The 24,405-nt window shown below is 37.2% G+C and overlaps 1 protein-coding gene and 1 long non-coding RNA gene across 3 annotated transcripts in view; one reads left to right on the top strand and one right to left on the bottom strand.

The window, feature by feature from the left end:
- LOC136849782 (homeobox protein SIX6-like) overlaps positions 1 to 12,328 on the top strand; it is a 116,083-nt gene extending 103,755 nt beyond the window's left edge. The window contains exon 3 of the mRNA XM_067123186.1: positions 9,483 to 12,328. Within this exon, the coding sequence (XP_066979287.1) occupies positions 9,483 to 9,804 (322 nt within the window). The 3' untranslated portion in view covers positions 9,805 to 12,328. The remainder of the gene's footprint in view (positions 1 to 9,482) is intronic.
- LOC136849787 (uncharacterized) overlaps positions 1 to 22,994 on the bottom strand; it is a 214,710-nt gene extending 191,716 nt beyond the window's left edge. For both annotated transcript variants that reach the window (XR_010856427.1, XR_010856428.1), the window contains exons 1-2: positions 22,869 to 22,994; positions 16,463 to 16,588 (exon numbers count right to left, since the gene is read on the bottom strand). This is a non-coding gene — a long non-coding RNA (uncharacterized lncRNA). The remainder of the gene's footprint in view (positions 1 to 16,462; positions 16,589 to 22,868) is intronic.
- Positions 22,995 to 24,405: the final 1,411 nt, after the last annotated feature.

A 24,405-nucleotide genomic window follows, 5' to 3' on the forward strand; every position in this document is an offset into this window, starting at 1 on the left:
ATAATGTGACTCGGATTCACAATAAGCTGTACTTTGCTTGCAACCACCTGGTTCTAGTTACGTAAAATAAGTCTAACTGGGCCAGCTCCTAGGGAGAGTTAGCACCAGCTCAGTGGTCTTCTTAAACCAAAGTGTACTTAACTAACTCTCTCTCTCTCTCACCTGGACGTAACACTCAATAGCATCTTGCATTTCATTATTTCATTCTCTCTCTCTCTCTCTCTCTCTCTCTCTTCTCTCATTTGACATAAATCAAATATTGATATTTCATTATTTATTTTAGTTCACGTAATCTATCTTTGGCTTTTTAGTTCTCGTAACTCTTTGGTCTCGTAACTTGGTTGGTAGCGCGTCTAGCTCATATCTGGACGACCCGTGTTCGAATCTTGAACAAGACGAGGGAAGACAGACCCAATGTGCCTATACCGACCTATGTAGTGAATTATATACCTGGTTGTTAGACGACTGCTGTAAGTGGCAGCTAAAGATGGATGGAAAGGAATGGAGGAGAAAGCCCATTGAATAAAATAACAATATAGCTATAATAATAAGAGTAATAATAGCAGTTGTAACAGAGATAACACCCATCTGGTTATCCCATAGTCACTTGAGTGCACACACACACACACACACACACACACACACACACACACAAAATGCTGCAATTCAGCCGAAAGCTATCTGCAAATCCAGTAGGGAAATATAATTTAAAAGAGTACAAATACAATTTGATGAAAATATAAATATTGAACAACCGCTACACTCACAACATTTCAGATAATAATAATAATAATAATAATAATAATAATAATAATAATAATAATAATAATAATAATAATAATAATAATAGTAATAATAATAATAATAATAATAATAATAATAATAATAATAATAATAATAATAATAATAATGTGATGGCCACGGGTTAAGCTAAAGTTACTGAATAACACTCACAGTAAGACAAAAAAAAAAAATATGCTATTACATTACTGGATATTAATAACACCAATAACACTAACTATACACTGGACGGCCATAAGAAAGTCGAAGAACAAACAGCAGTACAGCAATAGACAAGAACTAACAACAAAGAGAAACAAAGCAAAAGTATACGACAAAAACTTAAGACTTGAACCCATATTCGGAAAAACTCTTAAATAAAAACAGAAAGGGGGAAAAAAGGGGAAAAACATTCTTCTTGCGTCGTCGACCAACAGAAGTTCCCACAAAACAGGATAATTAACGAGAGGCCATTTTTTTTTTCTTCAAATGGGTTTAGGCTTGCGATTAAAGTGCCGACAGCCGTTCCGTGGCGCCCCACACAAATACGAATATATGTGGTAAAGTAGCTCTCAAGGAAATAAACAAAAACTATGAAAATAATAATGATAATTATTATTATTATTATTATTATTATTATTATTATTATTATTATTATTATTATTATTATTATTTTTATTATTATTATTATTATTAATACATAAATGAATATTAATGATGATAATAATAATAATAATAATAATAATAATAATAATTACATAAATTAATATTAACAATAATATTAATCATCATCATCATCATCATCATTATTATTATTATTATTATTATTATTATTAATAAACACATAAATGAATATTAATAATAATAATAATAATAATAATAATAATAATAATAATAATAATGATAATAATGAAGATTATGAAAAACATTCTACTTATTTAAAGATGAGGATACCATAAGACCCTTTTCTCGAGGGTAAATTTTGATAGTTAAAAAGATACTTGAAATCCTTAAGTTTTACCAAGACCATGTAAAGCTTAAGGATTTTAAGGTTAATTTTGACAATGCACCAAGTTTTACACTCAAGAGTAGGGTCTTATTCTATCCTTAACAATTTAATAATAATACTTTTCATCAGCACGCTTCCATTTCCAGTACACAAAAATATGCCATAAAAAAAATTTCGCAAAGTATCTACAAGTGATTAACTATAAATTTCAGCCTCTCACACTAATTAAAAATATAAGAAAAATACATAAATAATTGATGAACTACTCGACCAACTGACGCCCAAAGATCCAATCTATTCACACGGTATCACACCTAACAAACAAACAATTACTATTATTATTTTCATTATTGCACGGTCACGTGGTGTTACAGAAAACCAACCGCCGTTGTTGCTAAGCTGAAATTTCACTCCGTTGGTCAACAAGATGTTGATGATGCCTTGAATTCTCACGGTTATTTCGGGATACGATGATTTCATCCTTCCCTGTTCGGCGTTGATTATTATGGCATTGTACGTCTGTTTCGGAATTGGATTTGGAATATGAAATTTAGGCCAAAGGCCAAGCGCTGGAACCTACGAGGTCACTCAGCGCTAAAATGGAAATTGACTGTAAAGGAAGTTTGAAAGGTGTAACAGGAGGGAAACCTCGCAGTTGCACTATGAAACAATTCTTAGGAGAGGGTGGAAAGTAAGACGGAAGAAAGAGAATATGAACGGAGGTGCAGTGAAATGAATGAAAGGGGTTGCAGCTAGGGGCCGATGGGACGCTGCACAGAAACTAAAGTAATGCCTACAGTGCACCGCGTGAGATGCACTGATGACACTACTCCCCTTCGGAGATCAGTCTTGTTGCAAGGGTCATTTTTTTCATCCATCTAGTAATAAAAACACATTCTTCGCGTTTGTCTTTAATGGTTAAGAAAAGACCCACTGTAAAAAAAAAAAAAAAAAAAAAGTCTAAGTGAATAAGTAATTACAAAGTGTTTACAAAGAAATAAGAAAAAAATAAAGATTCGTAAAGAAGACCCCAGACGGACGCTTTTCATTTTAATTATTCTTTCAATTTTTTTTCTTTAAAAATACTTTGTAATTACTTTCTAGTACAGCTGAAGAGAACCACAGTGAAGGTCGAAAGGTCCTGTTTTTATATTTATTGACTTTATTTGGTTTTCTAAAATGGCTTTTTTCCTTAAACAACTTACTTTTCTGTAAAAGAAAACTATTGTGACGGCTTTCTGTCCGTCCGCCCTCAGATCTTAAAAACTACTGAGGCTAGAGGGCTGCAAATTGGTATGTTGATCATCCACCCTCCAGTCATCAGAAATACCAAATAGCAGCCCTCTAGCCTCAGTAGTTTTATTTCATTTAAGGTTAAAGTTAACCATAATCGTACTTCTGGCACCGATATAGGTACCAACACATGCCACCACCGGACCGTTGCTGAGTTTCATGGGCCGCGGGTGAAAGTTTCATATAGCATTATACGCTGTACAAAAAACTCGAAGAAACTTCGGCGCATTTTTTACTTATTTTTTTTATGTTTACGCCTTCCCGGTAGAAGGGGTTCTCACAAAGACTTCTGGTAATAATGCACGGCTTGAGTTAATAAATTAACGGCAGATTTTCCATGAAATGAGCAAACATCTTGAGCCTCTAATACCACCTTGCTGAGATCGATGTCTGCCCTCACTGTCAGGCGAGGCTAATAACAATTAAGACTGTAAGAACCGCGGAGTGGAATTTGTACAGAGATTCCTGTGTCTTGACACGAAGGATCAACGAGAAGCAGTTGAACAGGGATAGGAATATAGAATTTAGGCCGAAGGCCAAGCGCTGGAACCTATGAGGTCATTCAGCGCTGAAACAGAAACTAACAGGAAGAGCGCTTGAAAGGCGTAACAGGAGGAAAACCTCACAGTTGCACTAGGAAACAACTGTTAAAGAGGGTGGGAAGTCATATGGAAGAAAGACACTGTGAACAGAGGTACAGTAAAAGGAATGAAAGGGGTTGCAGCTAGAGGCCGAAGGGACGCTGAAAAGAACCTTAAGTAATGCCTACAATGCACCACGTGAGGTACACTGACGGCGCTACCCCCCAACGGGGGAGAAGCAGTTGAAATGCAAAACAGAATGACGAAGCCGCGCATTATTACCAGAAGACTTTCTGAGAACCCTCTCTAACGCGAGAAGGGGTAAAGTTAAAGAAAAAAAAATTAATGTTCAAGAAAGACTGATTATGTATGATACGGTAAGCCAAACAGGGAAAGATGAAATCCTTGTGTCCCAGAATGAGCGTGGGAATTCCGGGCGTCATCATCTTGTTGACCAACGGCGTAAAATTTCAGCCTAGCAACAATCGAAGTTGGTTTTCTGCAACGCCACGTGACCATGCAGTAATAATAATAATAATAATAATAATAATAATAATAATAATAATAATAATAATAATAATAATGCGTTTCTTTAGTGGGATACCGTAGAAATATCATGAATCCTTGGGATATCACCTATGCGATAGGCCTATAAGTTGGTGGAGTAGTTCATTACTGACTTCTGTTACCTGGAAACGAAATACCCTCCGTTCCGCATCTATAATCAACATCTATATCATCTTAGACCATTTCCAAAGGTCGAATTAACCCGACCGACCATGAGATGCATTCTATTGCTTATCAAGACAAGTCTTAGGCATCTGAAACATATCACAGCCATTCTGTTCACCGAGAAATTCACAGAAAACAGCCTATACTCAACTTAGAAATCATTAGACCAACTATGCCCAACCAGATCCTCCTCAGACCAAGGTGAAGCCTAAGATATGACTAAAATTGTAGGAAAGATCGGATGACAAGCAAAGGGAAACCTGTATATTCATGACTGGGATCGTTGGTGATTTTAGTCCTCACTATGGGTAATTTCAATTGTTTTTATGTTTTATTGTTTCTCCGCCACTTGCAATGATTAATGTTATCTTTTCGCTTCTGATTTGACAGTGGACTGGTCCTTTTTGAACAGACACCCAGGAATGAATTTCATCTCATACAATTTCCACTAGAATTGTTATGTGGTAACGTCGGAAACATAAAGGAGAAAAAGGAGAAATGGTACACAGAGGACACAAGCAATGAGGTACACACACAATCGGGATCATTTTACATTCATGTTCGTCGCCTTTACATGAATGCAATGAAAAACAATAGAGAGAGAGAGAGAGAGAGAGAGAGAGAGAGAGAGAGAGAGAGAGAGAGAGAGATCAACGTTTTATACTGATGGAATGTGTAAGGAAGAGGAAAAGAAACTCGCATACAGAACAAAGAAGAGGGAAAAAGGAAAATCACTCCGTCACACCATCGACCGCCATCTTTAGTACCATATTTCACCCGAATAAAAACTTATTCCTTTTGCCCTTTCCCGTGACCGGCCTCTGTGACGTAAATTAGTTATGTGGCCGGGGCAGAGACCGACTTAATTAGTTATTGGAGGCTAAACTCACAGATTTATGTCGGGTCTCGTTAACCGAGCGACCTGGATGGTAACCCAACCCGTCACCCGACTCCCACTCCAAGAGCTCCCCAAACGCCTTCCGAACCGACCGTTTGGCACTGGCTTCGATTTCCGTTTCTTGAGGAGACAGGACTCCTGCGCTATGCCTGAGATCATCTCTTTCCATCTTTTCTTTGTTAAGGTTTGAGCGTCTATTTCGAAGCGTATTTTCATCGAAATGCAATATATGATATTAAAATGATTAGCGAAAGGAAAAGCAAAGGCAGAGGCAAAGAATCAAAACCAACATAGCTAGAAGCGAAGCGTCATGCGTGGTCTCGAATTATTGTCAAATCTTCACAGCGACACCAGGAGTTCCCAAGTCTGACATTATCTTATTATACATTAACCTTTTATCCTTAATTTAAAGAAAATAAACGTCTTTTGTTCCCATAAAGGTAACATTTTCTCTCCCGACGTGGAAACCCGAAGTCGACGCGGCGTTGGGGCGAATCGAATGAGGGGGCGAGGGGAATGACACACCGTTCATTTTATTACTCCCCTCAGATACACAGAGTAGACAAAGGGGAAACGATGCCATACCTCCACTCGCTAAACAATGTGATACATCTTTTTCGGTCCCTTTAATTGCCTATTTAAAGTCAACATGAGATTGAACACGCAAACGAAACACTCATTTGTTCCATCGATAACAAAGACATTGCCGTATGAGGAACTGTAGTATATAAATAAATTAATTCATAAAAAGCTGAACATACCAGTACCAAGCGGCACCCGATTTTACTCATGAAAATACAGTATGGTTGGGGATTAACACAAACAAGGAAATATAGACACAAATGGAAAATTAGGAAACAAAAGACTAACACAGTAAAGCTTCAGGATTTTCTAAGAACTATCTCTTCCAGGTAGGTTATCATGCTAGAATAGAATAGGATATAGTTTAGGCCGACGGCAAAGCGCTGGGACCTACGAGATCACTCGGCGCTGAAACGGAAATCGCCAGCAAAAAGGTTTGAGAAGTATAACGTGAGGAAAACCTCGCAGTTGCACTATTAAACAATTGTTAGAAGTGGGTAGAAAGTAAGATAGAATAAAGAGAATATGAATGGGTTACAGCCAGGGTACGAAGGGAGGCTGCAGACAACCATAAGTAACGCCTACAGTGCACCACATGACGTGCACTGACGGCACTGTACCCTTACGGGGGCTATGATACGTGATTTGGGTGACAAGGTGCTACTGTTTGACCACACCTAGAAAACTAGAAAAAAAGACTCACAAAGGAAGTCTTCAGTATTTCCCAAAATTATCTCTTCCGGGTATCATACGTATTCTAACTGACAGTCGACATTTTCTGTCAAAAATTTGGGTGACGAGATATTGCTGTGTGACCCAGGGATCAAGATGATTTTTTAAAATTTTCCCAGTTATTCTATCACCCAACAAGTAAAGCTCTCGAGAATTAAAACTTAAGTCTCAATGAAGGAAACACGCCCGAGATTTAAGCTTAATCTCACCAAAAGAGAAGTCCTCGACTATTAAGCTTAATCTCACCAAAAGAGTAACTCTCGACTATTACGCTTCATCTAACCACAAGTGAAGCCCTCGACTATTAAGCTTAGACTCGCCAAGAGAGAAGCTCTCAACTAAAAGCTTAATCTCAGCAAAAGTGAAGCTCTCGACTACTAAGCTTAGTCTCGCCCAGAGAGCTCTTAACTAATAAGCTTAATATCACCAAAACAGAAGTTCTTGACTATTAAGCTCAATTTCCCCAAAAGAGAATCTCTAAACTATTAAGCTTAATCTCACCAAAAGAGAAGCTCCCGACTATTAAGCTTCTGAGCTCTGAGGAAAAGAAGCCCTCGACTATTATTAGGCTTACGGTCACGCCAGAGGAAGAGGAGGAATCTAAAACCGTTTGAACGCCTTCAGAAGAATCGCCCGGGCACCGACAATGTTGCCATGTTACAAATCTTATTCAAATTTACGAAACGATGTCGGCCTTGTGTGACCCCACAGTTTTTCTTTACACTGGGAATATATGGAAATAAACGTAATTTCCAAAACTGGACGGAAGATATTTTAACGTTGTCCAGAGAAATGTAACTTCAATTTAGTACGAAATTTTTCAATGCTTTTAAAAATGGAAGTTTTATCAGATTTTTATATAAAAAAACATAAACCATCTTGAATCGGGATGATATCTCTTTCCTCGTGAGCACATTTTTTTCTTGACCCTGTATTATTTGTTGCTGTTTGTTGTTTTCCTGTCATCAGAATGTTAATATCATATGGTATGTTGTTGATGTCAGTGTTATGTCAGTTGTATTTATTAGTTTAAAATTCTTGCAACCCCTTGGCACAATTTGAGAATGACTCAAAGAGGACTCGAAACGTCTCAAAATAATAATAATAATAATAATAATAATAATAAAAGAAGAAGAAGAAGAAGAAGAAGAAGAAGAAGAAGAAGAAGAAGAAGAAGAAGAAGAAGAAGAAGAAGAAGGTGTGGAATAAAAAAAAAGACATTTTTGAAAAGAAAATTCATGGTCATAAAGTTTCGACGACAGGGGCTTTTCCGCCCAAAATGCGAAACAACGCTACAGGTTTTTCCAGTAGCATCTGTGTAAGTCTCCGAAAAAACAAAAGATACTGTTTACTTATATGACCTCATTTGCTTTAATTTTCCAAAAAGAAATTTTTAGAAAACGAGTATATGTGATGTTTATCCATCAAACTTAACGAGCATCTTCGAGCTGATATCAAACGAGCCACCAAACTCAGTATAATTTTGTTTACAGCATCAGTTTGATAGTTTAATATAATTATTATTATTATTATTATTATTATTATTATTATTATTATTATTATTATTATTCAGTAGATGAAATCTACTCGTCTGGAACAAGCCCACCACGGGGGCCATTGACTTGAAATTCAAGCTTCAAAAGAATATGGTGTTCATTTGGAAGAAGTAAGAGGAAGTGAAGGGAAATACAGAAAGCAGAGATCCCACTTATTAAAAAAAAGAAAAAATTAAAATAAATGCATAAATAGATAATTTATTAAAATGCAAGAAGGATAGTACTAGGGTAGTAATGCACTGCATTTCCGCTTCAACTTCAGTTGCATGAAACCATGCAACTGCAACTGGCCCCGATCAAAGCAGGCACACGTTCATCATTTCCCATGAAATTCCACCGTTCATTTATACAAGCATTTGTACAATTACCAAAATAAAAACCCTCCGGCTCTTTCATTTATTTAATTTATTTATCTATTTTCCAGAAAAGTCGCGGCTCTTGATGAGGGCCGTTTTATCATTACATTTATCGCGCTCTTGCGTTTCGAAATCTGCTTTAATTGAAAATGAAAACTGTTTTCATGTGTTTAGGATTTCAGTGGATAGAGTCCTATTTCGCTGGCATATTAATGGACGCTGTCGCATTTATTAATAAAAATTTCACTCCCGTAAATACACAAGGGATATAATATCCTTACGTGAGTTTTGTGTTTAACACTACAGTTCAATATGAAGGGCATCAAAATGAATTGTTATTGCACAACACCGGGGAGAGAGAGAGAGAGAGAGAGAGAGAGAGAGAGAGAGAGAGAGAGAGAGAGAGAGAGAGAGAGCTGTACAACTGACAGCTCGTATCGCAGCAATATTGCGTGTCAACAATGATAACGAAAAAGAAATGTCATACATAATCTGTTTATTTCCTCCTATCTCAGTCAGTCTGGCTCGTCCGATACTTGCAAAATGTCATTTTAACATTAACATTCTTGAGTTGCGACAATATTACAAGGTTTATCATACATTTTACTAATAATAAAATGGCAAATCACATAAGGTGGGTTGGTGAAATAGATGCAAATTGGATAATCAAAGTATCTCAACATGCAATAAAGGATGAGAGGATGAGTTTCTCGAGTCAAAATCGGGATATTTTCTCGTAGAAGTTGATTCTGGATGGTGTGAGTTACAAACGCTTAGAATTCAAATTCATTGATTTTTATACAATAAAAACCTATGAATTGCATTTTCCACGTGCCTGAGAACAAAAACGCACAAACACACACACACACACACTACTGATATATGCCCAATCACATTTCAAAACCCCCAACCACCCTTTTAGTAGCTCAGATAACTAACGCCCATTCATCTCTTCCCTTCCAGAGACCTTCTGCTGGGCCCCCACGGCGAGGGCCCCGTCATGTCCCACCACTTCGACCCCGCCGGCCACGACATGCGGGCCATGTACGTCACCAAGATGGCCTACGACCCGACCAAGATGGGCTACGACCCCAGCCTGGCCGGGATGGCGCAGAGGCAGAACATGGTCAAGCCGGAGATGCTGTCGCCCCACTTCAAACCGGAGGCCGCCTCCCTTCTCCACCACTTCCCCAACATGGCGGCGGCGGCTGCGGCTTCGTATCCCTACCACGGGTACGACGCGTCGGCGCTGCAGGCGGTGACGACGAGCCATCAGGACATGTGAAGGAATGGGCTCGATGGATGAGGCGCTCGTGTTGATGCTCGCTGCTGGTCGGTTGCGTTCATTGCAACACGATGATTCCATTACTTTTTTTTTTTAAACTGCTAAGTTTGGGATCTTCTTCTAGCAGGTGAATCAGTAAATGAATGACTGAATTATCAGGGATTTAGGTCAAGGTTACAATCGAGGGTTAATGGAAGTCGTTCAGTTTTTGTTAAAGAAAATATCTACGTGTTCTATTTTCTAGAGTTACATATTATCTGACAGTGATCGGAGAAGACCTCACAAAATAGACAAAACAGACAATTCTGAGCGCAGCCTCAGAAAGTAAAGTACTACTGTAAAACGAAGATAAATCTAATGAATCTTGTAAAAATAGCTTCGTTGCCGACAAATGAAAAACTAATTCGGTAAATTTATAAGCAAAAACAGTAAAAAATAAAAGGTGACAAGAAACATATGCAAGACAAGACTATCCACAAATGATCCTCCTGTATGTCATAGGAAACTGTACAGAGCAGTTAGAGTTCTCATCATTTCCAGTGCTCGAGATCAACAAAGCATTGCCGATTCTTCCTCTCATGTCCCTTTACGTACAGTTTTCTGTGCAGCGAAATCCCCTTTTGTACGAAGCTGCGAACCTGATGAAACTTAACCAAGACGCATGCGCGAAGAGAAATCTAGTAGTCGTATTGCAAGGTGCTAAACTCTCTCTCAAGTGTACAGTGTATATTCTTTTAAAAAATAATAATGTGTTCTTCCGGTATTTCGCTCCGTTGTGAAATCACCTCGCCAAGAACGACTTAGTTCGTTTGTCTGTGGAGTTTCATGAAGCTTTGAAACCACTCAAAGAATATGAAAGTCGCAGGACATTTTGGAGGGAAAATTGAAAATGGCAAAGATCCGAACCCACGCGGCGTACAGTAGATTTTGACGAGCCGACAAAATTCGAGATTTCATCTTGAACAACTGGTGTACGACAGTCTCGTACTGCTGTCGTTGTTGTTAGGAAGAATATTTCGCTTCATCGTTACGTGAATAAAAGCTACTGAACGAAAGTGACCAGCTCTAAATAAGTAAATACTAGATGCAACAGAGCTCCATTCAGTGGTGGCCCTCTGGCGGGGATTCGTCAAATTGTTCACGTGATGAACAAGTGACGTATTCTCCTACCGTGTCAAATCCACGTATCGGGCGTGACGGTTAATCGGTGTTCCATGTAAATATGATTTTTTTCCATTACTAGGCTTAAGGTAACTCTTAAGTATTTATGAATTGATGGTAGACTCCGTTGTGGATTCGACGAATATATGAACAGAGTCAAGTGTCTTTACAGAAGGACAAAATCAGTGGAGAGAACTGTTGCATCTCGCAACGTTTGCCGATGATGAAATGACCTACTTGGGAATAAGTGACGGTTAATTAGAGTTTGTAATTGACTCCGCGCATTTCCAATTACCTGTGTTCCGTTTTGTAAATCCTCTGTACCTCAAGTGATAGGCCGATATGTATTTTGTGCGGTTTTCTCTTTAGGTTACGATAATGAATGCCGATAGAATTGTACCAACATATATATGTATTATGTCCGATTATCTTCCTTGTTTAAGTTATTAGCATGAATACAGGTGGAATTGTGCAATGCTGAAATATTTTTAAAAGAAAAGCAGGGCAAATCATGTGATGTTAAAAGTGCACACACCCACTGGAATATGTGACGTCAGCTGATGGTAACTGTGGGACTTTTAAAACCATATATAAAATTAAATTTATATATAGCCACTTATGAAGTAATTTCCATTAAAGCACACAGTATCTAAATCAAATTAGCTACCACTCGAAATACAAGAATAATTTTACTCTTAACATTGCATAATCACGTATATGTTAATTATGCACAAAAATTCCTTTGATTACAAGTTAGAGGAAGAAATAGACAGACACGTGTAATTTACAATAAAAAAAATAAAACTTACACGCAAGAAATAAATATCTCGGATTCCCCTCGCATGTGCGTTGGGCAAGTTTGTTTCAGAAGATAAATGGAAGTTCAAAAAGAATGTTTTTTTTCTAATTTTCAGAAGTAGAAACAAATCCGTATACATTATGCAGGCGTAGATTACAATATATTTCAGGACCATAGTCAATTTTTCTTAAATTGTTCAACCTGACCTGTTTTTAATTAGTCAGTGTGTCTGTTTCTGAACGCATAATCATCTAGCGTAAATCGAAAAACACCTCCAGCTGTTTAAATGTTCAAGTTATATAAAAATATAAATGAGATACCTGTAGCTGAGGTCATACCTTGCTGCCAATAAGAAATGAAATGGTATAACTACTACTAAGATCATTCATTTCCGATGTTTCCACCCCTGCCATTAATAATAAATCAGAAAACTATTATCATCAACTGAGACTATTTCTGTTGTTTTCTAACAACAAATTTCCGGAGTTGGTTAAGTAGAGTTTGTATTAACTGAAGCATCAAATAAGTTTTATTCTGTACATAAAGCAATACATTGTAAAAAAACCCTTGTTGCCTATAAAAAAAAATCAAGAGAAATTACTATAGACAAACTATTTTCACTATTGCACAATTCCACCGTATCATACGAAAATGCCACATTCTCTGTCATTCACTCTTTGCTGCTGGAAGCCTCTGTCTGTGATAAATCCCTTTTTTTAAAAAGCTGTTCCAAATACCTCAAGGAGACGCGGCGCTCGCTGTCCCTACTCCGAACATAAATCTCTAAGCGGTTTTTCTGTAGACAACACTGTCTCTTTTCCATTATTTCTCATTCTGTGCGATTCAGTGGTGTGTTTGCGAGGAACAGATTTCCTTAATGACCTAGTGAAACAATCTGCAATGTATGAATGTAAGAAAACATGTACTGCCTAGATATGTATACACACGTGGAAGAGCAAAGACGTATTTAGCATACGTCTTTCTCCTCTAGATCGAGAACGGGATATGCTGTATATCAGGTCCACAATAATATTCAGTGGTGAATTATTGTTGATTTTATAAAAAAGTTACAAGAGCTTTCGTACCCTGTCCTGGGTTCATCTTCAGTCTAACTCAAGATGTATTCATCTATTATACACGCAATTACCGTTAAAAATATTGATGTATATATCGTTATATAGAAACTGTTGCTTTACGAACCTTGGGGACTCTGTCCAATTGGAAGGTTACATGAGGATCCTATCCAAACTTTAGATTTTCAGAAAATGTCAATGTCTTATTCATTCGCGTCGGATGACCTCTCACTATAGCCAATAAAATTACACACACACACATATATACATTTATATATGTGTATATATATATAACATATATATGTGCACACACAAATATATATGCACACATATAATATGGGCCCTTCGTCCTGGAAGGAACTTATTATAATTATTTATATACATATATATATATATATATATATATAATTTATGCATATAGTATACATATGAATGAATATAATACGTGATTTCTTTTGTAATGTTCACACAAACATCAAATTTATCCCACTGCCCTTTGATCAATACTTCAATATAATATACTAAAATACACTCGCTGTAAATTACGATATTTACCAGAAACATTTTACCAGATTACACTGGCTAAGGATGAAAAGGTGATTTAATCTTAATCCCTGTCATCTCGGGACAAGTGCGACAATGAACGCAGCCCAGTAAAGTCTATTTATGTCTTAAGAATTATCACTGTAGCTGTGTTATCATTACAGACTTTTGCTAGATCATTAAGTGAGAGAGAGAGAGAGAGAGAGAGAGAGAGAGAGAGAGAGAGAGAGAGAGAGAGAGAGAGAGAGAGAGAGAGAGAGAGTTTCTAGGACTATTAAATGTGAGAGAGAGAGAGAGAGAGAGAGAGAGAGAGAGAGAGAGAGAGAGAGAGAGAGAATCTTAACCTCACAAATATTACCACAGTCTTGAAGTGAGAGAGAGAGAGAGAGAGAGAGAGAGAGAGAGAGAGAGAGAGAATATCTTACCCTCACAAATATTACCACTGTCATTTAAATGTGTGTGTGTGAGAGAGAGAGAGAGAGAGAGAGAGTGTCTTACCCTCACCAATATTACCACTATTCATTCCCGTCACTTCAACTTAATCGCTTTCTATCGTACAACGTTGTTATTATTATTTTAAGGAAATGTCAACATGTTTTATTTTCTTCAATTTCTTTTTAATATTCAAAATTAAAAAAAAAATCATTTGTTTACGTAAGTTGGTGCCAGGGCGTCCGTCGCCGAGACGGTTCGTCCCTCTATCCTCTGGAGAATGGAAAAATACAAGGATCTCACAGGACGGGCGAGATACCTAAGAATCCCTATTGTGTCCTGCCATTTGTAAATAAAGGCTACAACCCACAGACGTTGATGCGTTTCATTTCACCCTCACGAAGACTAACTAACTAACTAACTAACTAACTAACTAACTAACTAACTAACTAACTAACTTAATAAATAAATAAATAAATAAATAAACAAATAAACATAGATACTGGTGTTGGGCTAACAACCTAATCCTAAAAACCAGTGCTTAGAAACTTACAACGAATGTTAGGAGTCTGGGTGCGCGGCACTGAGTCAGAAAGATAAAAGTATAGGTAAATTAACTAACTAATAAATGAAATAAATAGCTTTAATAAATAGGCTACAACTTACATAAAAATACAGATACCGAGAACGGAAAACACATAAAGTAAAAGATTATTTGATTAAATAAATATAGATAAGTATAGTTGACGAATGACGAATAAAAAAAAAAACATAAATGCAGAAACACTGGATTTGGTCAGGAGCCCATTCGTGGATATAGGTGTGACCAGGTATAATCTAAACCAATTATCTGTAGGCATACCCTATTATACAGACATACACAGTATATAAATGTTCCACATATCTTTCAAAAAATGGAAATTAAATATGGCAAGAACCTGTAAAAATAAAAAGAAAACTTCAAACGTGCCGACAAAGAAGCTTCGGTGCTACTTTGGCTTGTTCTCTACGCGTCACCTACCCCGAGTTGCTAGTACTAAACACCGTATGGTAAATGTAAAGTAGACAGCCGCAAGAAGACATCGTTTATTAATATGATAATCTGTCGACCACACAATATAGAAATGGGTGTATATAATACTTTGATCCCCGAGGGGTTAGTACTATACGCGGCGTCCCAAGGAGCTTCTGCCATGTTTAGTACTATATAGTACCTCGGAATAGGAGACGCGCAGATAACAAACCAAAGTAGCACCGAAGCTTTTACGGTATATCTGGTATGAGGATAGTGCCGTCAGTGCACCTAATGTGGTGCACTGTAGCCATTACTTAAGGTTCGGCCCCTAGCTGCAACCCTTTTCATTCCTTCCACTCTGCCTCCGTTCATATTCTCTTTCTTCCATCTTACTTTCTATCCTCTCTAGCAATTGTTTCACAATGCAACTGCGAGGTTTTCCTCCCGTTACACATTTCAAACCTTTTTTACTCTCACTTTCCCTTTCAGCGCTGAATGACCTCATGGGTCCCAGCGTTTGGCCTACGGCCTTAATTTTATGTTCCATTCCATTCCTGGTATCATTCAATCGCCCATTCATTGCTCTCAATAGGGCGCCAGCTTGAGTGAATAACGTATTTTCCAGAACGACATTAACTGTATTTATGGACGGTTTACATACGAAGGCTAGATGTCGCATAAGCACTACATCCAATCCACTTCAAAATTCCTAACAGTAATTTCCCTTTCAAACCTTCAAATCTGCAATATTAATCATTCGAACTGACCCCAACACTTGCAATCAGTAACAGTGGCGTTCCTGAGGGGGGAGGCTGTTTGAAATCGCCCCCGGGCCCCAAAGTGAGGGGGGGGGCCAAAATGCGAAATTTAAGAAATAACATTTCTGAAATTTGCATTTACAAGTGCCTTTAAAATGATCCTACAATTGCTCATGTTATAAAAATTTTCCCTTGGGGCTTTAAGCAACGGCGCCCCGAACCCCAGTTGCTTTGGCTCGCTTCGCTCGCCTCCCACCCCATAAGAGGGGCCCCAAATGGGACTGTGACCCCGGGGCCCCAAAATGTTTAGGAACGCCCCTGATCAGTAAGTTATTTTGTAAATTAATTCATCAGGAAATGTAGGACGTGAGCGTACAACAATATTTTATGAAGTTCTTCAACAACAGTTTACTCATGTTCTATCAGTAATCTATAACTTCGTTCTAATTTCAGCAAATTGATTAGCGTCCGCTTCCTGCCTTGACGATTATTCACAGCAAAAACAAACATACAAGGAAAACATTTCAACATTTTTTCGTTTCCGAAAATGAGTTCCACCTGGCATGAAATCACAACGTTACAAACCGTGAAAAGAAAAACAAAATATCGAAGGGGAAGAACAGTGGCGGGGGGGAAGGGGGTGGGGAGAGAAGGAAACAGGTTTTACTCTCTAAACATTTCTACTGCTGAAGTACAACACAGGACATGACGCATAAGACATTGATCTCTGAATACCTCGAATTCCTTTTTGCCAGTAGCTACAGTTGTCATACGACGCATATTGATAAACTTGCAAAAACAACAAAAACCTCGTTTACCGATACAATTCCGTCGGAAATAAAAGGAAACAAAAGAAAAAAACAGCTTTATGACTTACCAGCACGATACAAGCCACATACATATAGAGACGTTCAAACTTTGCATAGGATGGTTCGACGAATATTGACTTGTTGCAGTTCACACCAGTGGGCAAATGACAGGACCCAGATCCTCAAAGGGTTGTCTGCAAATACAAATCAAAATTTTCGGTCACTCCCATTTCTAAAATTGATCTTTCGGGTAATACTTTAACACATCAGATATATTTATACTGCACAGTAGTTAGAAGCACAAGAGGATGGCAAAAACACAAGAAAGTAGAAGGCAGCTGAAATTAACATCGAAAATTGTTGAATCACAGATATTTTGGAAGAGGGTTACTGTAATGGTGTGGGAGAGGAGAAACAGTGAAACAGAATATAGAATTTAGGCCAAAGGCCAAGCGCTGGGAACTATGAGGTCATTCAGCGCTGAAAGGGAAACTGACGGTAATAAAGTTTGAAAGGTGTAACAGGAGGAAAACCTCGCAGTTGCACTATTAACCACTTGTTAGCAGAGGGTGAAAAGTCAGACGGAAAAGAGAGATTATGAACGGAGGTACAATAAAACGAATGAAAGGGGTTGCAGCTAGGGGGCCAAGGGACGCTGCAAAGAACCTAAGTAATGCCTACAGCGAACCACATGAGGTGCACTGACGGCACTACACCCCCTACGGGAAAACGGTGTAACAACTTACGGAATGTTGTTCCTAGGCTTTGCAAACGTTACGATAAGCATCCTTACTTCTTTACTGGAATTACTTCAGCAGGTAATTCTAACAATCTCGCCCTTCCTTTTGTGAGGTTCAGTACCTCACAGTTTTCTGTTTTAATCCAGATATGACCAAATAATAGAATGATGATCTGGTCATATAGTTAGCCGACTGAAAATTTTGTGTTCAAAGTGGATGCAAAAGTAGTTTTTATTGAGCAGGCTTCCACGACTTAAGCTTATTTCAGTTTGTCTCATTTGTCAAAACTCTTATTTGGTTTATTCTTTACTAATGTATTTCTTTTTTGCATTGAGCCAATTTTCCTCAGAGGTCCTTGGGGTCATAGCATTCTACTAATAGCTCAATTTGCAGTTTACAATTAATAATAATAATAATAATAATAATAATAATAATAATAATAATAATAATAATAATAATAATATGGCTGAAAAGACCATTCAGACCCTTTAGAGTTTCTTCCTCTCCCTCTGGTCTCTTCTCATCTACCTGTCTCAAGTTGAATAACACACCAGTTTTCAAAACTGGTTAACAGAAGAAACCCTTATGTCACATAATGTGGTCTCATTTTAATAATAATCTTTTACCCTGACTGAAATGTGGAATGGAATGGAATATGAAATTTAGGCCAATGTGGTAACTCCTCTTTCCCAATTACTACTGCCATTCTTGGTTAATACTGTATACTCCACTGAGAGTACATGTACCACTTTTTCAACATTCACTTTAATCGTCACTTTTTCCACTTCTTTCACATTTCTCACCATTTTTCATCACCGACCACTAAGTTTTTGGTCCTGTTCCCATGTATCCTACCGATATATACACTTTCGTGGTATTTCAAGCATGTCCACTATTTACATAACTATATGGTACTATCTTCCTAAAGTATTACTTTCAATAAGTATCAAAATGTGTAAATTTATTTTGATTATAGTTTATTCAATTAAACGCATAGTTTTGAAACGAAAACTCCATGCAAGGTTGTATGTTCTCTAAGATACTAATTTTGAAAAATTGTCAAACCACATGTAAATCTATTTTATGTAATCAAATACATAATTTTCATGTAAAAACTTAATGCAAAAGGATACTGGGTATTTTTCAGAAAAATATTGACGGTATAACTGTTTCAATGTTTATATTTATACAAATAACACTGAACAATAACACTTTATGCAGTTAAACCTTCAGTGACTGTTGGCACAAAGCATGTAATTACAAAACGTACTTTTGTAGGCATTTGCATTCCACTCTACATGAAAGAGTCAACAGCCAAGTTTTCCTACAGCTTGGCTTCCACACCTTCATCGCTCCATGGCGCACTTATCTGAGCCTTTTATCATAAATCTGGCACTTAAAATAATCAACTTTACTTAACTGTTCTACTCTGAAGAGAGATTTACACCCAGGTATTCCAAATTGTAGACTTGTAAAACTGGTACGTGCTCTTCTGGAACGAAAAGGATTTTCATGGGTTTTCTTACCTGAAAACTATCCAACAGAATTTCACTCTGGTTGAAGTATTCATAAATCTTTGGAATATGGTAAAGAATAAAAAAAAATCATAGAACATCATATTCCAATCAAGTAAAATATGAACAGTTTGATGTGAAACTCCAATGCTCATATGTGAAGCTGTAAAGGTAATTAATTACTTTCATTTTATAACAAAATTTTCAACATTTAAAACATGTTTGAATCAAGAGCCCTGTGATTACTTTTGAAACATCTTAAGTTTCATCAGCTTGTTTGTTTAACGCCCAGTCGACCCAAGAGTTTTTTAAATATATTTTTCTTGTATTTGCCATATAAAAACAGCTAGAACCATTCCGTAATGATTATCCTCTTGAAAGATATCAGGAGACTAAACTTGCAATCAGAGCTTAAATATTGAAGTAACTAGGACAAAAATTCATTTTTGTTATAATTCTGTATTTTCCATGTAAACAGCAAGAGGAACATCCTCGTAGTTATATAAAATGATTCACTCACCATTCTCATAAAAGGGTACGTGAAAAATACTACGCACCTACAAGATATTGACATTTTTACTTTAAGGCTGAAATGGTCTGGCTTTCTCACTTTCCAGTTTTTAAGTCCTTTCCTTACTCTTCTAAACAGATACTATTGAACAGACAAATGGTAAAAGAATTAACCACATCCAAATTGTGAAGATGCAGCTATACTTACAACACATCGCATCTGAAGATGACAAAAAATAATAACCTGTCACTTCAGGAGGCTGCACTTCTATAGAAGCAAATGTTTGTGGTATAATATCCCACTTATTTGTGTATTAGTACAAACCTCCATAAAGAAATTCAGAAGAATGAAATTCAATCTATCTGTGAAATAATATTAAATCAAGTCCCCTTGAGATGTCAAAATTGTACAAAAAAGACAAGCATAAGTACTGTGTGAGAGAAAAACCCTGTTTGCCTGGTGACAGGCAGGAACTAATCCACTGATAACTCCATTAGCCTGTCCTAGTGAAGTGCATATTGGTAAATTTGAGATTTAAATGAGATTTAAAGAGTTAAAATCAAATGAATACTGGATATCCTTTATCATTATGATGTAATTGCAGAAGTGTCAGTACATCCTATTTATTGCAATGAATATCTTCTACACAAAATCTAGGCTACCTTGTTTTTCCACATAAATATGTTAGAAAGTAAAATCATTTTGGCTGGTTTCATTCTCTAATGCTCCAAACAAGCATTACAGATCCTCCAAGAATGGGCAGAATAATGTGGGAACCCTAAGCTGTTCATCAATATATGTCAAATGGAGTTCATCAATTAATATCTCCACATCACAGAGGCCCATACTCTTCAACAGCTCTATACAAGGTACAGTAACCAGGTGCTAAGTTGCTAAGGTGTGTTCCCGAAAATGTGCAGTCTACAAAGCAAAATTAATGTAATTAAATATCTATGTAACGTACCTTCTTTTTACCATTTGGGTAAAATATGTGAAACTTGTAAGGGCAAACTTTAGACATGCAGGCCAAAACGAGGTGAATCTTCAGGTAATGTATTTTATGGAAGTAAAGCTACATGATTAGTGGTTTATGAATTACCAAAGACTTTTTTTTTTAAGAATAATGGAAAGTTGATGTCTGTGGGTCATTAATTTCACTGTTTTATGTGTGTATTTTCTCATTTGCTTCAATAACATAAGAGTTTGAAGATGAAATCTGTGTAGAGTTTGAAGATGGAATTTGTAAATAGTACTGTATTTTTAAAAAAGATCTGTGTCATGGATGAAGATGTTTTGAATGTATAAAATTAGGGGTAAACAGAATTTTAAAGAATACTGTAGTTTTGTTCAAACATACTGACATCTCTCGTCCTACTAAAATCAGCAACCATAAGCAGCTGTGGCAAAAGCAAAAGCTAACTTAAGAGTAAATACTAAGAACTGTCAGTAAAGGTAAAACATCTCTGTTTCTTTCTGCCTCCTCTACTGGGGGACTTTGCCATAAGCCATTTACCTTTGCTAGGCCAAAACGACAATTGCTGCCTCCTAGCTGGAGTTAACCTGTTGAAGAGAAGAAAGATATGAAGGCACACAGGGCATTCCTGCTGCTATAATGTGTAGATAACCTGGCAGCCGATTCCTACGGGTAATGAGTGTTGCCTGGACAGAGATGATGCACTGCCCATGTTGATGATTGCAATTACAATGTACCTATGAATGGAGCTCATTCAAAAGTTCCTTGACTATTCTCTTCACGAATAGGCTTAGGGCAAGAAGATCCAAAACTTCCATTTCCCTGATGTCTGAGGGAGACTGGAGGACTGAGAGGTCTTTAGTCACCAACCTTCCGGTCTACCTCCTTTACACCAGTGCACAAAATGTGGAAAGACCAAAACTTGTTTAACTAAAATGTGGAAACGACCAAAGGTTACAGGTCCATAACTAGGACGGGACAAGATGGATACCTTGCTACGGTCCTCATATAACCACTAAACCACTACCTTTTAAACATTCAGTCAGTGAGGAACAAAGCCACTGAAAAATTTTATCAAATATAGTTCATAAATATTCCATCAAAAACATAAAAATATATAGGGGCATGGAAAAATTAATGAATTCAAAACAGAACAAAAATCTGAAAAATAATATTCAAATAGAGACCACACACAACATTTAATCAGTAGCCCAGTGGCCTAAAAAGGATAGAAAAACTTTAAATCATTTTTGAAAAACTAATATGTAGCCTATATAATAAAAAACAGTTGACTTGAAAGATTGTTATTCAAGAAAACTTAAAACTGAAACTGACATATCATTGAGGGCCATCAGGAGTAAAAAACTGAGGCCTAATGGGAAGGGCTCTAAAAATACACCAATGATGATATAAAGTGAATACATCCTACGGTAAAATTGGCTACAACACACTATCCTAACCTAGGCTTCGGGTCATCTCCAACATAATCCTGCTCCCAGTGACTTCCATAAGTGTAACCTGGAATCAATACACCTAACTTAACCTTGGATATCAATTTCTGAAGGGCTGCAGATGGTCATTTCATTTCCCTTGAAAATACCCCACCAGAACTTGCATAACTATGAGAGCTTCATGGTAATTTCATGATTCACTGACAGTGAATACTGAGAGGGTCAAGGAGCAAAGACCCCAACTAGGATCACAGCAGCCTAGGTAAGGATAGGGCACATCAGATGGGCTAGGCTAGGACTGATATGGCGGAGTGCTTCAAATCAACACTACCTTGAAAAGAACACAGAGCTCTAAACAAATTTTGGTAAAACTCTTTAAACAAATTTTGGTAAAACTCTACTTAAGTTGGGCGGCTTGATTTTCTCCTGCCGTCGGCCGGGACCGGTTCCTCATACATAAATAGACATAACCTTTCCTATAATGCTAGGTCCTGACCTAACCTAACATACGGCGACGTTCCCTGACCTGGCCGGGGGCTTCGCTCCCCATGGGCCCCCCAAAAAGGCCGTAACCTGTCCCAGTCGGCGACTGGCAGGAATCAAGCCGTGCAACTAAAGTAAGGTTTGACCCAAATTTTAAACCATATCCGTACATATTACCCTACACTATATGAGGCAATGTTTGACCTAAAATAACCTAAGCTACAATAGGCAGCCGAGTCCCCCCACCCCCGAGATCAAGGGGCATTATCCCTTTCAATGCCCCTTGACGTGCCTTTCAAATAATGATTACTTAGATCATAGGCCCAGGCCTGGGCGTACCTTGTAGTTTACAATACAGCAACCACGTTTCTTGCACAACGGAATTGTCAGTGAGGATTACAGCAGCAATCTTATCACCAAGGCCAGAGCTAATTGCAGAATGTCCTACAATAAAGGAATCCAGAATGTAAGCTACTTAATGATTTGTAACATTTTCATTTGTTCCGCGGGAATTGGGCCTCGGGCAATGTACGCATTGAATAAGAAACATGTTGAAATTAAATTTTGCTGGTGAATTTTCATGTGTTGTGACGAGTTTGGTACTGACTATGCTTAGGAATCCATAATTTTTTGGGTTGACCTAACACTTTTTTAACATAAGACATGTCACAGGAAGTAATTACTTTTAAAAACTTTACTCTAATCGTATCCTGTTACATATTAGCTTGTTCCTAATCCTAAACCTTTAACACTAGCGACACTGGAAAATAAATGTTTAGATTAAATTACTAAAGACCCTTACCGTTGTGTTAAAAACTGTGGAAACCCTCGAGTTAAGATCACAATCAGACAAAATTCGTTATTAGTTAAGACACTGTAGTCCGTTGTCGCAGGTCTTGCTGCATTATATACAACTGTTCGGAAATCGGAATGCCATGAAAGTTAAGCAACTTAACTTCGGCTTAAAATGACGTCACATCTCTAATTGGAAGTAAGTGACCTGATTGTTTTTCTTAAGGTGAAGATTGAGAGTAGATAAGAGAGCAGTCGAAAGAAGAAATTAGCAGAATAAAAGAATTTCAGTCATGAGAGTGGGAGGAAGGTTATCATTCACTTCCCAGAATAAAAATATTATAAGTAAATGTGCTTTATTAGTATGAATATCGAGTGTCATCTATAAATTTACTTTCTTGATTGATTTTGACATGTTTTTGATAGAAAATGCAGTTAATAATTATATATTTTCTTATATGTTAAAATAGCCACATGCCGGTATTCGTTAAATGGTCGTAATCCACACAGAGTTACCTCACCGGTAGTAGCACAGTGGCTCTCAGTGCATTTTGATCGAACGAACAAAGAGCCGCCATCTCCACTCGAACGCATAGTATTATCTTAGGACTTTATTGTTTAGATAATTGATAATTTCATATCTATACTTTTCTGTTTACGTATTCAAGTTGACACTTCATAGTTTTCCTTATCTTACCTCTTTGTCATCTAAATATTTTTAACACGTATGCTGTCTTCTGACAAGTCTACATTATTCAGTTCAGTCACAAAAACTTAAGCATCACCAACGCATGTAGGCCTACCCTAAAAGATTTTGCACGACCACACATCCATGCCATCACTTTTCAATAATTTTATCATTTATAGATTAATGCAAGGGCTTCTTGCCGTTGTAACAACCTCTTTCGCGGTGTACAAAAACAAAATAATCTACAAAAGTCGATGATTCATTTTCTACATTTCTGATGAGCATTGCAATCTTTTGTATTTGTACGCGTGCTCGTAAACGGTCTAGGCTTTTGAGTTGCCAGTTTTTGTTCTTTGTAACTAAAGAATAATCATCAGCATGATTATTCTTTTGTTTATATTCTCTTGTTGATTGCAACCGCTTTGTCTATCGCTATGCTACACTGATTGGGACCGTGGATTGTCCCTTATCTTAAATTCAATGCATCGTTTTTATGGTTCGTAAAATAAAAAACAATGACAATGGAATTTGCTGTTCCTGTTGGACAATTTATCTCAGTTTTGCCGTTTTTCATTTATAATTAGCAATAATAATATTTCCTCACATTCCATTGTTATTACTTTACTGTGGAATAGTCGTTTTATTCTTTCAATGTATTTATAGGCATCCTCAAACCATGCTTTCTTTTATCATCAAGGGTAAGTGTTTTTTATAAACTTTCTGGGTCACCATACCGAAGAATGACCTATTTCTTGCTCAGCATTTCCCCCTCCTAATTCCGTCATAACAGTTGAGCTCAGTTATGACTGCTTTATTCATCTAGATCACCCCAAAATAATAATAATAATAATATAATAAT

Source organism: Macrobrachium rosenbergii, chromosome 21 (genome assembly GCF_040412425.1).
Source record: "Macrobrachium rosenbergii isolate ZJJX-2024 chromosome 21, ASM4041242v1, whole genome shotgun sequence".
NCBI classification, from domain to species: domain Eukaryota; kingdom Metazoa; phylum Arthropoda; class Malacostraca; order Decapoda; family Palaemonidae; genus Macrobrachium; species Macrobrachium rosenbergii.